The sequence below is a fragment of the Procambarus clarkii genome, chromosome 29, assembly GCF_040958095.1.
Source record: "Procambarus clarkii isolate CNS0578487 chromosome 29, FALCON_Pclarkii_2.0, whole genome shotgun sequence".
In the NCBI taxonomy this organism is placed as follows: Eukaryota; Metazoa; Arthropoda; class Malacostraca; order Decapoda; family Cambaridae; genus Procambarus; species Procambarus clarkii.
In genome coordinates this window covers 10,067,498-10,082,315 of record NC_091178.1, presented here as the reverse complement: position 1 = coordinate 10,082,315, position 14,818 = coordinate 10,067,498, and the positions used below count along the sequence as shown (strand labels likewise).

General features: G+C 41.4%; 1 protein-coding gene across 4 annotated transcripts; it reads left to right on the top strand.

The window, feature by feature from the left end:
• Window positions 1–2,980: 2,980 nt before the first annotated feature.
• LOC138349557 (lysozyme-like) lies at window positions 2,981–14,755 on the top strand. Of its 4 annotated transcripts, none has more exons than XM_069333469.1 (5): window positions 2,981–3,206; window positions 7,743–7,934; window positions 8,341–8,414; window positions 9,928–10,067; window positions 12,256–14,755. In XM_069333469.1, coding segments are annotated over exons 1-5 (471 nt in total). In that variant the 5' UTR covers window positions 2,981–3,142; the 3' UTR covers window positions 12,257–14,755. The 4 variants fall into 4 exon arrangements, with proteins under 4 accessions (XP_069189570.1, XP_069189569.1, XP_069189571.1 ...); XM_069333468.1 differs by having other exon boundaries at window positions 12,221–14,755; XM_069333470.1 differs by lacking the exon at window positions 12,256–14,755 and adding an exon at window positions 11,969–12,190.
• The last annotated feature ends 63 nt before the right edge of the window (window positions 14,756–14,818 follow it).

The window sequence follows — 14,818 nt, the reverse complement described above, 5'->3', positions numbered from 1 at the left end:
CATACAACAAAACATTAACCATTGAAATCAAGGTGTCAGCTACACACTCTAATCACAATCTACAAGGACTACGACTACTCCAGTAATTAATTCCTTTGCCTGGCCACATACTAATATGTCGGCAGCACACACGTGAGCAAATACTAGCTAACTACCGAAACATTTTTTAAAGACAATACTTAAGTAATAAAAATTAAGGGATACCTAATGCAAGACAGCGGACACAAGCCGCCTCACAACCTGCTCTCACAGTATCCACAGAACAACTGACTTTTAACTCTAGACAAGGGAGCATGTCTGTTCCCCTACATTCAGGTTGTTGCCACATTTACAAAAACTGCTTGGATGAATAAATTACCCGTCCAACTTACTGAATGACAATCCATCATCTACAACCCTAAAGAACATTATTACAGCAAAATATTTTATATAATTCTCGGGTTTACAACAAACTCAGAGCAGATATTCTATCCATTTAAACTGGCCTGAGACGTGGCAGGGCAGCGCTGCAAGCTGATTGCTGGACTAGAGTTCTGTCTGCTTCTTTCTCAAGGGTTCTGGGTCTAACACAGACGCAACCTTCATACACAGTTAATTACTTATCTAACTCTTTATTAAAGTATATTAATTTAATTTACCTAGTAATAACAACTCAAACTATATTGGAACATATAGGTACATTAAAACTTTACATGGTTATAACTCTTTGCTTCTTATACTCCAATTAAATTGACCTAGGCCTACACCAAAATTGTATATGCTATTTCAGTTTAGGTACTGATATTTCAATATGCAAAGAAGCACACAAAATAATTAAAAGTAAATTTCCACATACATTTTCGGCGAGATTACAAGCCTACTCGTTAATTTGTCCATACTGAGGATTTACTTAATTCGAAACTGCATTTGCATACTGAAAATGCTAAATGCACTGCTATAATTATTGTTTACTAACCTGGTATGCAAATTCACGTATGTGATGAAACTAGGCTAGTTTAATTCTAATATACACAGTTCATAACAAGTATCTATAGATTTGTGACTACAGCTTCATAAAACACAATATACATAGTGGTAAATACGTTATACATACTAGAAAATACGTTATACAGAATGGTATATTAGTTATACAGTGGTAGACACGTACTTACCTATTAGTGACTCCTGGGAAGTGAGGTCTAGTTCTTCATGCCCCGTCTACTAGCTTTGTACCTGTTGCGCTGTAGCTTAACTATTCTGAGGTTGAAATTCTTTGACGAACCTCGTTGTGGATGGAGGTGGCTTCTACAACTACTTTCAGTGCATTCCACTTGTAGACAACTCTTACAGGGTATTTTCTTATAGTTCTTTTACTCAGTTGTTTCCAGCTTCCAGTTGTGTCCTCTTGTCCTACTCTCTATAAACTTTAAAGAGGCTGTCCTTGTCTACCTTGTCTATTCCCCCCTCTGTATCTTGTATGTTGTGATCCTATCTCCTCTATTTCTTCTTTCCTCCAAGACTGTGAGGTCCAGTAACTTCAGCCTGTCCTTATAGCTTAACCCTCTTAGTTCTGGCACTAATCTAGTTGCACACCACTACACGTTTTCCAAAATTGTTGTTTTATGTTTCATAAGGTATGGATTCAAGGTCGGTGCTACATATTCCAGTTTAGTCTTAAAAAAGCTGTTTAGATTACCAAGAAAGCTTCCTATTGCACACATTACACACACAATGGTGTGTATACATTGTAACTGGAATGTCATTCATTTTAGTGCCTATCCGTTTAATTTTTAAATTGGCAAATGCTTCGAAGAGTATTTTGTAACATTTTGGAGTTTATTCCACATTTCAGGATCATTTATTTCTATGGCATTGCTATCGAGGTCGAATCAATCAAGAGCAACGCACACATCGTTTTCTCTCGTGTGGTGTCCCAGAGTTTCGTGGCTGGCCGGCACAACCCGTCCGTTCGAGCGTTCACAACCGCTCGTTAAAGTGATGTACTAAATTGCCCAAACCTAACCTAACCGAGGACCCATAAATATAAAACGGAATATCACATCACTTTTACGAGCCGCTGTGATTTTCAGTACAAAATTTTTTGGCCTTAGAGGTATATTTGGCCCAAAGTCAAAATGCTTTACGTTATTTTGCCCTCATACGTCAAAATGCGATGTATTTGAGAGGACGGGTTGCTGTAGCTGTTGTTGCTGAAGATTCGTGTGAGATAATACGTATATTATATATATATATATATATATATATATATATATATATATATATATATATATTTATATATACATAATAGCTCACATAATACATAACTTACAAGCAAAGCAATACATATGCGCGTCAATATGAATACAGATGTTGATTGTTATCCTTCACTCGTCCAAAAATTGCATTCACATTTTATTCATCAGGTAACTTGTGACTGTTTTGTACGCTCTCGACTATGCAAACAGAAAACCTCAAATAACTAATCATCTCTGATAAACTGAATACGAATATTAAAAGATGTTTAAGAGTTTTGTTGGCTTTAACTGTTGCTACCGGATGCGCCCGACTGCCACTCACAGTGGCCTGCTCGAATCCCCCTCGCCCGGCACTCTGGTGTAGTCACAAGCTTCCTTCCTTAACTTTTCTTACCACACATGAAAACTCAGCTAAAGAAGGAAAACGTCTAAAACATATTGAACACATAGCAAGAACATAAGAATGGTGGAAAGTATATGAGGATTATTGAGCTATGTGAAGTAACCTCGCTGATCAGTGTGTGTCTACCCGTGCTTGCAATAGTCCAACGACCCTCACCACCATCCAAATATAACATATAAATGCGTTGTACAAAGAGAAGCATTTGATATTCTCAGCACTATGTCGACAAATGTGTGTGACTGCAATAATTGCTTCCAGCACCTCCTCCTAATATCGCAAACACACAAATGCAACTTCCGCGTTGCCAAGGTCACCTCGCTGAGCCGGCTTGAAGCATCCCTTAGGTTGTCTAAGCAGTCAGTCTGGGTCCAGTTGTTGTCTAAGACGATCCTCAACATCTTCTTGCTCAGCCTTTTTATATTTGTTCCAGAAATCAATTTACGCAATACTTGGCTGGTTGCTTAAATATCTGAGCGGAAATAGAAGACGGGGGAAAGAAGACATCATGTCTATAGTGAAGACGGTACTTATTGGGTTGACGGCTGCTATCATGGTCGTCTTAGTATATGGTAAGTCACAGGTCTGAGTTATGTTTAAGTGTATTTGTTTAAGTGCAGATATATGACGGAGTGTAGTAATGGGTGATGCGAAGGGGGGTAGATATAGCCTAAGCTACTCTATCCCTTTGGGATGTATTTTTTTCCTTGTATCAATAAACGTACTTGAACTTGAATGGGTGATGCGCATGTTGCTCGGTCATTGGGTTAAGGGACAAAGAAACAAAAAAAGCATCGGCTGGGTGACCGCAGGGGCAGCTTCGGCCCAGGAAACCTACGGCAGCCTTACAGGGGCTTCCAGTTCCTGACTATGGCATACCACATCTATCTTGAGGTTATCTTGAGATGATTTCGGGGCTTTGCGTCCCCGCGGCCCGGTCCTCGACCAGGCCTCTTTTTTGTTACACCCCCAGGAAGCAGCTGTCTAACTCCCAGAGACCTATTTACTGCTAGGTATCAGGGGCATCAGGGTGAAAGAAACTCTGCCGATTTGTTTCCGCATCCACCGGGGATCGAACCCGGAACTTCAGGACTACGAACCCGAAGCGGTGTCCACTCAGCTGTCAGGCCCCTTGCCTGATAAGCAAGGAAACCCGTCCTCGACTCAAATACATTACACCCAACGATCGACTCCACAGACGCATTCATAAATTTTTACATACTGTTCATTTAAAACGGAAATTTTCTCAAATATAAATGAATATTCTAATATATTTGCATATATATGTTAGATGTTTAGGTTCTGTTGGTGATTATTTGTTTTCCTAGTACGTGGGTGAAGCATTTCCCAACCCGTCCTCGACTCCATTACAACAGACGTGGCTGGTCTGACCGCCAGGGGGTCAAGACGTGTTCGCCAAGCGCTCCCGTCATTGCTAGGCGTTCCGTGTGGGAGGGTGTTGTTGTGGCGGCGCCATGGGGACCATGGGGACCCCCCCCCCCTATTCGCCACTCTGAGATCGTGGGTCTGGAATTTTCTGGACGTGCGTCTTACCCTTGAGATTGTCCTGTTGGATATGCTGCGTGTGCGTGTTGCCGATGTGTACGGGCTCCAACTGCTGTCCTCCCATCGGGCACTTGTCAAGTTTAACTCCGCTGCTCTCTATAGGGCAATCCATCCTCCGAAATGACAGTACGATTTAATACTAAGTGTAATAAGTAAATTTTCTTATTGTCTTAAACAGTGAATAACTGCACTATAATTTAATACTAAGAGTAATAAGTACATTTTCTGATTGTCTTAAACAGTGAATAACTACACTTATGGGGCTGTTACATTTACCCAACTCCTCCCCAGATTTAATTCTCCTGGTTTTCTGTTAAGACACTCAAAATTGTAAAATAAAATTCTTAATTTCAATTTGTGATTCACACATTTTAAATATCAGCAATTTCTTTTTCAGGTTTATTAAACAATATAGATTTTATACAAAATTTTAAAATATCCTGAGTTACTTTACAATTTATTGACATATTTTAATTTTGTTTTATTAGTTTTATAAAACTATAATATCAATATAGCTATCGGTTAAGTACTAATTGTAATTAAGAAACAATAAAATTATTATCTTCAAAAACTAAGACGGTTAGGTGCGGTTGTGGTTTTCTATTCAGTTTTTCTGGTAAACTCAAATATTCACAATATATTTGACTACGATTTAATACTAAGTGAAAATAAGTACAATTCCTAACTGCTATGAATAGTACATAATTGCACTTATTTGTCTTCTTACATTTACCACCCCGTTTTTGGAGGACGGGCTGCTATAGGGACTTCGTGGCCCATTACGATGGGCGCTCTCTTCCTCTCCCTGGGGACGGTGGTACCGTCACTATCTCTGACTAGTGCTGCTCGGTAACGTATGTGGCCCTGCATGGTGTGCCGTTTGAATTTACGGAGGCTTTGCTTCGACGGTATTTTGGCAAGTTTGGGACTGTCGTTTCCATCCGGATGAACACCGTCTCTGCCGGCAGGTGGCGTGGAGTCTCGTGTGGGACCCGGATTCTCGGCCTGCGGCTCAAGTCTCCTATTCCCTCCGCGGTGACCTTGATGGGTTACACCATGCGGGCGTTCAACGCAAGACAGCCTCGACAATGTTTTTGTTGTGGCATTGAGAGGCAGCTGATTGCACTGGGGTCGCGGCTGCACCTGTTAATTTGTTCCAGGACTAGGATTTTCCTCCGTTGGTGGCACAGGACCCGTCGCCTCGTGTTGGAATGGGTGGGGAGGTTCCTCTGCCGCCTGCTGACCCGGTGGTAACTGTTGGCCAGGCATGTGTAGATGGAGGTGTACACGACGAGGTGGTGGTGTGTGCGGTTCCGCCCCCGCAGTCTGTCTCGTCGCTTCCACCGGCTTCTGCACCTGTTTCCGAATCTGCGCCTTCGACGTCTCTGCAGGCTCCCTCACCTGTGTTGGACCCTTCCCCTCCTGCGGCCGCGCCTGTTCCTTCTCCTGTCTCCTCTGTGGGTGGCGGTCTCGTCCCCCGTGTTGTTGAGGCTGACATTCTGTGGGGTCGTGCTACCCCGGTTGTGGGGCGGCCTGCCGCCGGCTCCTCTCGGGTGCCTCCTGCCGGGGGTGACAGCTCCGATGATCAACGACCTGTCCCCAAGCGTTCGCGTACAGATACGGGTGATTTGTCTCCTCGTTCGTGGGCAGAGGAATGTGTGGATGCGGCAAGTGTTGATGTTTCTTCTGAGAGCTGTTCCTCTGTGGAGTGCGAGGAAGGTGCGTCTGGTGCTGGTGTGGGTCCGGTGGATGGTGTGGGCCCCTGGTGTGGCTCCTGCTGTGGGGGTGGGGGCCCGTGTGGGGGTGGGGGCCCGTGTGGGGGTGGGGGCCCGTGTGGGGGTGGGGGCCTGTGTGGGGCCGGTACCTCTTGCTACGGGTGCATCGCCCGCGACGGATGGTTCCGATTCCCCGTGGGGGGTGGTTCCCCCTTGCGAGGTTGAGAGTGGACGTGGCGACCTGGTGGTGGTCTTGAAGAAAACTGCTCACTCTAAGAGTTCCGTGCCCCCTCCCATCTCCCCTGTTTCGTCGGCGGCGGTTATGCCGCCCCACATGTCTCCGGCCATTTCTTCTGTGTCTCCTGTTTTGTCGGACGCGGTGTTGCCGCCTCGGCAGCCTCCGCCCGCTGTTCCGGCGTCTCAAGTTCAAGTATGTTTATTGAGATAAGCAATAAATACATCTCAAAGGGATAGAGTAGCTTAGGCTATTTCTACCCCCCCCCCCCGGCGTCTCCTGCTTCCTCGGCGGCGGTGTTCCTGCCTTCCAAGTCGGGTTCTTCGTCTTCGGTGTCCTGTGGTTGGGGGCGACCACTCCCGCCGGATGTGGTGATTCCCGAGTATATGGAGTACCCGCAGTGTCGTGAGGGCCGTTCCCCTACCGAACTGGAGTATTTAATATGGGAGGCATATAAGCGGAAGTATCCGTCGTGGAAGTTTCCTGAGAAATATCCGCCTCGTTGACTGTTGTGTGTTGTGGGGTTGCTTGCGCCTGGGTGCGTGGGTGTGTTGTCGGGTTGCTTGCGCCTGGGTGCGTGTTTGTGTTGTGGGGTTGCTTGCGCCTGGGTGCGTGGGTGTGTTGTGGGGTTGCTTGCGCCTGGGTTCGTGGGTGTGTTGTGGGGTTGCTTGCGCCTGGGTGCGTGGGTGTGGGGTGGGGTTGCATGTGTTTGTGTGTTCGTGTCCTGTACATGTTCTGTGTGGTTGGGTGTGGTTTTATACTTCCGGCTGTGTGTGTAGTATGCGTGGTTGGTTGTGCTATTGTGCTGCTGTAGTGGTGTGTTTAGTGGTGTGGTGGTTTATATTATGTACTGGTGTTCTTACGGCCTTTTGGTCGTTTACATGTTTTTTGTGCTTTTGTTTGTTTTTTGTACTTAACCCTATGTGGTTCTGTTTTCTGTTATTAATGCCTTATGTCTTGTACTGCTTTTAGCTTTGTCTTATGTGCCCGTGTTGGGGTTTGTTATATGCTTTGTATCATGTGTCTTTCACTTTAGATTATTCTTGTGTTTATGTTCTTTAACTGTTGTATTACTGTATACTGTATTCTGTGTATCATGTATGTACTCGTGTTTTTTTGTGTATGTTTTTTTGTTTGTACTTTGTGGTTTTCTTTTATCAATTAAAAAAATTACAACAGACGCATTCATAAATTTCTGAATGCGTCTGTGGGGTCGACCGCTGGATATAATGGACTTGAATCGAGGACGGGTTGTCAAATACAAGTAATCGCCAACAAAACCTAAACACCTAACCTAACGTAACCAATGCCTAAATATGCACAGTGTGCTAATATATAACAATATTAATTTATATCTGAGACAATTCCTATTTTGAATGAACGGCATGTTAAAATTTACGAATACGTCTTTGGGTTCGACCCCTGGATGGAATGGACATGGTCTGTAGACGGGTTGTTATAAACAAGAGGGTTCGACGGCTGATTTAACGGACATTTGGCCTTTGTTGATGAGGACGGGTTGATACAATTTTGTTACAATTAAGTTATGCAACGACCTACCGTCTGTTAATCCTACTTCTTTACTCTCGCAGGTCAGACTGACATTGAAATGACTGACGATTGCTTAGGGTGCTTGTGCGATGCGTCCACTCGTTGTAACAAGGCTATGGGTTGTCATTCTGTTAACTTGAAGGTCTGTGGTCCCTTCCTCATATCTAAACCCTACTGGAATGAAGCTGGCAAACCCGTTCTTAACGAAAGGGACGACCCCTATGCAGAAAATGGTACGTACCTTCAACCCATTCTCGCACTTTCTTACAGTCAATATTGACTTATTAAATACGTGCATATGTGACATACGTACCTTATGGTGCAGCTTAATTATGGCCCAATTTTAAGTTGACTTTTCAGTTGTATATTTCGACTATTTGCTTTACATTAACATACAGGTTTTTGTTATCTAATGTTTTATAATGTCCAATTTTTAGATATTTACAATTATTACGCTTTAGCTTAAAATTTGTCGAAATTGATCATTTTAATAGAATTATTTAAAATGTAACCTTGTTAGAGTTGGCTATCTTCCAAGAGCATTGGCAGGACTATAATGGTAACTGAAATATAATCGTGCCGAGATAATACATGAAAATATTGCTATCAAACTAATTAATAAAATTTATAATTTTGCAGCTTTTAATGACTGTGTTCACGATTACACGTGCTCCGTGAAGACCATCCGCAACTACATGGCAAAATATGGCAAAGTAAGTCAAGAGCATAGAGTAATCTGAGTCTGTATGGTGTGAATGATGCTGCCTGAGTCTGTATGGTGTGAATGCTGCTGCCTGAGTCTGTATGGTGTGAATGATGTAGCCTGAGTCTGTATGGTGTGAATGATGCTGCCTGAGTCTCTATGGTGTGAATGCTGCTGCCTGAGTCTGTATGGTGTGAATGATGTAGCCTGACTCTGTATGGTGTGAATGCTGCTGCCTGACTCTGTATGGTGTGAATGATGCAGCCTGACTCTGTATGGTGTGAATGCTGCTGCCTGACTCTGTATGGTGTGAATGATGCAGCCTGAGTCTGTATGGTGTGAATGATGCTGCCTGAGTCTCTATGGTGTGAATGATGCTGCCTGAGTCAGTATGGGGTGAATGATGCTGCCTGAATCTGTACGGTGTGAATGATGCTCCCTGAATCTGTACGGTGTGAATGATGCTGCCTGAGTCTGTATGGTGTGAATGCTGCTGCTTGAGTCAGTATGGTGTGAATGCTGCTGCCTGAGTCTGTATGGTGTGAATGCTGCTGCCTGAGTCTGTATGGTGTGAATGATGCTGCCCGAGTCTGTATGGGGTGAATGATGTAGCCTGAGTCTGTATGGTGTGAATGATGCTGCCTGAGTCTCTATGGTGTGAATGCTGCTGCCTGAGTCTGTATGGTGTGAATGATGTAGCCTGACTCTGTATGGTGTGAATGCTGCTGCCTGACTCTGTATGGTGTGAATGATGCAGCCTGACTCTGTATGGTGTGAATGCTGCTGCCTGACTCTGTATGGTGTGAATGATGCAGCCTGAGTCTGTATGGTGTGAATGATGCTGCCTGAGTCTCTATGGTGTGAATGATGCTGCCTGAGTCAGTATGGGGTGAATGATGCTGCCTGAATCTGTACGGTGTGAATGATGCTCCCTGAATCTGTACGGTGTGAATGATGCTGCCTGAGTCTGTATGGTGTGAATGCTGCTGCTTGAGTCAGTATGGTGTGAATGCTGCTGCCTGAGTCTGTATGGTGTGAATGCTGCTGCCTGAGTCTGTATGGTGTGAATGATGCTGCCCGAGTCTGTATGGGGTGAATGATGTAGCCTGAGTCTGTATGGTGTGAATGCTGCTGCCTGAGTCTGTATGGGGTGAATGATGTAGCCTGAGTCTGTATGGTGTGAATGATGTCTAATCCTCATAAACTTTACCCAATGTTCATTCCTTAGGCTATGGTCATCGAAGCTGTTGGAGACCCCCAAAAGATGCATTCGTTAACGTGCTGCATGACCAAAAATTTAATTTTCTTGTAAATCAAGATATATTATTGTAAATTATAATTTTTGTGTATAATTAGGAATAGGATAGGTTACGTTATTCCGTTGTCGCCTAAATATTATCTACGCCAGGCTACTCCTGCCTCTCAGTCTTCCTAAGCGACCTTCAAAACACACACTCATGTAAGCAATACCTTAAGATAGCTCCAGCAATATATGTTTTATTTAAGTAAACATTATCTCACAGGACTGTAACGGCGACGGCGTTATTAACTGCGAAGACTTTGTGAGGATCCACAAGTTCGGCCGTAAGGAATGCTTCAAATCTTACGGACGCCTATTCAAAAGCAGATTCAGTTACTGCATAAATAATGCCATCTTCTATTAGTAAGTGCACAAACACTCGTTTCAGTCTTATTACAGCTTAAATACACAGCAACCCACTACTAATTTCCTTCTCACTGCTGTCAAGTACACCGATTAGTTGGGTAATATACAGGTAATCTTAATATTAATTACAGGTAATATTAAATTATATTGTCGTAGGAGTTCCTACGTATTTTGAAAATATTTCGATGGTGGAATGAGGCTTCATTAAAATCATGTACATTTTTAGGGATAGAAAACATATTCACTCGAACCATCAGTCTTGAAATGTTATTATCCAAGATATGATAGTCAGCATATATATACATATATGTCGTATCTATATATACATATATGTCGTATCTATATATACATATATGTCGTATCTAATAGCCTGAATCGCACTACCTGGCCTAGAAAACAAGGCCTAATTTGCCTAACAGGCCGAGTGATTTTCGTTATTTTCAAATATTTCTTTCCAAATTGGTTCTGTTAGGTTAGGTTAGGCTTGATCAAATTTCTGTTAGTTTTAACTCAAAAGTTTAAAACAAAAAATAAAATATCATGTACTGGAAAGCTTTACAATTCGATAAGATTTTTTTGTTTGTTTTTGGACAATCAGAGCCTCGAACCGCCGACCACATAAACTTTAGCCCACAGCTATACCTACTGAGCCACCAACACCCTTTTAAAAGGAAGGATTCCAGAGGCACTTCTTTGCTGCCCAGTTGTAAATTTTAGCGTTCCCTGGGGTGCCACCCTGGCGTGAAGGAATTATTTAACAAACAAATGTTAACAAATAACTATTATAAAACGTAATTTATTTAGTAAAGCACCAGACAGTACTAGGAATGTTTCCTCTATGATGACCGTACACTATTTACATACAAATGCATTAACAAAGTTAATAAAACATGACAATATTATAATAGAGTCGATTTATAATAGAGACATTCGAGTTATCTAATTATGCATATTTGAACAAGTGTATCATCCAAACCTCAGTAATGTGACTTTAAGAGGTAAGAAGCCTCCACTCCGTAGTCATTAACAAAGTAACAAATGTATCAATTTTGTTTTATCCCTATATACAGGTATTAAATAATGTCACCCTGCGTGACGCACTAGACAATGTGCGTCACACCGAGGCTGACTATTAACAGCTTTGCGTCAGACAAATTATTGACTAGAACCTTTTTGCCTCCGTGACCACCTTCCAACAGGAAGCAAATCTCTTGTAGTAATTTGTTTCGGTGAAGGACGCGCGTCTGCAGCCGTTGAGCCCCAGCCTGTGTATGTGAGCGAAGTCAACACAGTCGACCTTTCCATCTCCGTTACAGTCTGGGGAAATGCGGCCATTCTGTGGGAGCAAGAGAAGCCTTTATTGACGTTTTTAGTTTATTGGAAATGTTCGGAAAATGGCATTTGTTTTAAGGGTTTGATTACAAAATGATCCTGCAAACTGTAAGTTCGCAAGATCTAACCTTCTCTAAGGTTAAAGGATCCAAGAGATGAAATTTAAATTAATTCTTTTAAGGAAATCGAAGGACAAAAATAATGAGTTATTCTTAACTTTCGTCAGCAAACTCATATTCATAACGTCTGTAACTGCGTTAAGAAAAGCGAGTCAATTTCTGATAAGACATATATTATAAGCCTTAACTGAAACGTGTTCGGATATCCAAATTAATATTATTACAATTTATGTACTGTATTGGTTAAAAAGTTGCAGCCCTAGTTCATCAGACTCGGGGAAATAAAGATTACATTGTATAATATGACGCATCTTCACAATATATTTCACCTGGTTAACTTTTAAGTGCGTTAATGGCAGGACTTTAACAACACTGCTATGTATTATAAAGATGCTCTCGTGTGCAGCTTGCTCGAACAGTTTTTATACTAACTCGTTTTTGTTGCAGGGTCGCTGTTCGATATCCCAATGAACCAAGAGGCAAGGCATCGTTCCTTCCCTCCGTCTTATCCCAGCCCCTTGTCCTCATATTCCATCCACGGCCTATATAGTCATTTTGACTTCACTTTCTCTTGGTATATTACCTTATGTCTTAAACTACAAAATTTAATTAATCCTGAAGCTTTATCAGTGACGTCTTCGTGGATTAAGAGTATTTAGTATGTTGCTTAAGATCTACAGTTATTATCACGTATTTCAGACTAAAACGACCTATTTGCCATTGCCACCAATCAGGGACCACCACCACCACCAATGATCATCACCGGCAGTGATCACTACCACCACAGTGACTACCAACAATAGCGACCACCACCATCAATAGTGACCACCTCCACCTCTAACAGCAACAATAGTGATCACCACCACTAAGAGTGACCACCATCACCAATAGCGACTACCACCACCAATCAGCACCCCTACCAGCGTACGGCTTATTGAATAGAAACTTTTCAAAACTAATCCCTACAAACCTGATACACAGGCTAAGCAAGGGGAGGGAGTAGCAACATACATCAGAGACAATGTAATGTGCACGGCCAAAGAGGTGAGCCAAAACCGAGTCACACCCAGAAACAATATGGATAAGATTAAAATGAAGACAATGATAGACTAATACTAGGAGTTGTGTATAAGTGTATAAGTTCTAAACTTCGACAAAATAGTTAAAACCTAACAATGTTAGCTCTAACAATGTGTTATTAGCAACTATAATTTTGTAAAATTAACTGGACTAACAAAACTGAGAATGCTGAAGCAGATTTTTTTTTTTAGAATTAGTTGATGATTTCTTCCTTAAACAACACATTAATGAACCAATACAGGAAAAAATATTTTAAGAGTTAGTGCCAGCTAACAGGATGACTAATAAATACCTCGAAATAGGGAGTGAGTCGGAAAATAGCGATCACAGTTAATCAGATTTACCACAGCACGTAACGTTGTTTGTGAGGGAGACTATGCTAGAGTGTCAAGAGTTCCATCAAGCTGATTTTGAGGGATTAAGGAGTTTCCTGAGAAGGGTTGACTGGACGGACTTGAATATTTAAAGCACGCAGTTCTTAGGACGTGGCGAAGGTCTGGCGGTGGGTGACGGGACAATGGATTACAATGTAGATTCAAATTATACCTCATTTACAATTATTCTTAGTAAAGCCAAGAAGTGTATATTACATTCGTTGATTAGGTCAATACACAGCCCAACAACTTGGACTAGACGGCAGAGCGACTATCTCGCTTCTTGCAGGTCAGCATTCAATCCCCGACCGTCCAAGTGGTTGATCACCATTCCTTCGTTCCGTCCTTGTCTAAATCCTTATCCTCATAGATTGATTCATAAAGATTAAGCTACCCAAAAGGTGGCATTAATAGCCCGTAGCTTATCCTCATATCTTTTCCAAGGGCTATATAGTCATAATGGCTTAGTGCTTTATCCTGATAATTACCTTAGCTTGGTCGAGAAACAATAACCTAAAAATGGGTAACCATGGAACTGAACACTCGTATCGGAAAATAAGAATGCTACGATTAAGAATGTGGAAGTCTATCTAAAATAACAATTTGTCAAATTAAGAAGTAAAAAAGAAATAAGAAAAGCATAAGAAATATTAAAGTATGTATAGCAAGGCCAGCAAACGCAAATCACAAAGTTTTTCAGATATATCAAACAAAGATTATGGAGAAGACTGGGCCAAGGGAACACGGGACAGGCCAGGTGTCTAGTAATGACAAAGAAGTGGGTCTCTCTACTATAGAATGGACATTAATACACCTGAACGCGTATAGAGAAGGATGGAAAAGTTTTATCCTAGGAATCCGGGACAGTCCTTATGTATAGATTTAAAAATACTTAATTTAGATTCTAAAGAAAGACGAGTAATAGGTTCTGTAATGATTAGAGTACAAACATGGACGAAAGGATATACAAAAGGTTTATAAAAAGATTTAAAAAAAATCTGCATTAAATAGGACACTAATCAACATATATAAATTGGATTATCTTAGATTCAGAAAAGACCTGCGTAAATACTGGTTTGGAAACAAAGGTTGTAGGTTTATGGGACAAATTACCGGGTATTATAACTGACCTCGGATAGCTGGATTGTTTTAAGTCTATGTTATGAATGAGTTAGGGTGGCTGTAAATAGGAGCTGCCTTGTATAGGCAAAAGGGCCTCCTGCAGTTCACTTTACTCTTTATGTTCTTATACTCTTATGTTCTACTAAGTACTAACCGGTACTAAATGTGTGTTTAGTAATATGAGAACCAAACCTAAAACAAAGTGTATTCTATTACTGTACTGCCAATGCTACTGTACATGACTATATTAACTTCGGATCACTCTACTCTAAATTAGAGAATTAAAGACCGCAGGTCTTTAATTTTCATTTTTCAATTTTTAATTCAGTGTGCACAATGGATCATAGAGCAATGATTCTTCGTACACACTACACAAAGACACCAATTATATATACAACAGCGTCCACAAAAATTATATTAGCACAGAATGAATCAGAGAAAAAGTTATTTCTAAACATTAAATAATATAGCTAGATAAACAAGCAGGTGATGCCAAAGTGTCATTGCTTATGAATGTAGAAATAACTCTTTCTCTCTCATTTGAGGTCATTTGCATTAGTGAATATTGTTACATGTTAATGTTGTCATATGTTAATTTTGCCATATGTTAATTTGGCAACATTAACCTGTGTTTATTATATATACCATTACCAATTAGTGTTGGAATTTAATTATACATTATATACCAATTAGTTAATGTACAAATTAGTGTTGGAATTTT

Excerpts from the sequence above, each read along its gene's own strand:
- LOC138349557 (XM_069333469.1), top strand. The coding sequence starts at position 3,143 with ATGTCTATAGTGAAGACGGTACTTATTGGGTTGACGGCTGCTATCATG. Across the intron at positions 7,935-8,340 it reads CGACCCCTATGCAGAAAATG|CTTTTAATGACTGTGTTCAC; the intron begins GTACGTACCTTC and ends ATAATTTTGCAG. Across the intron at positions 8,415-9,927 it reads ACATGGCAAAATATGGCAAA|GACTGTAACGGCGACGGCGT; the intron begins GTAAGTCAAGAG and ends ATTATCTCACAG.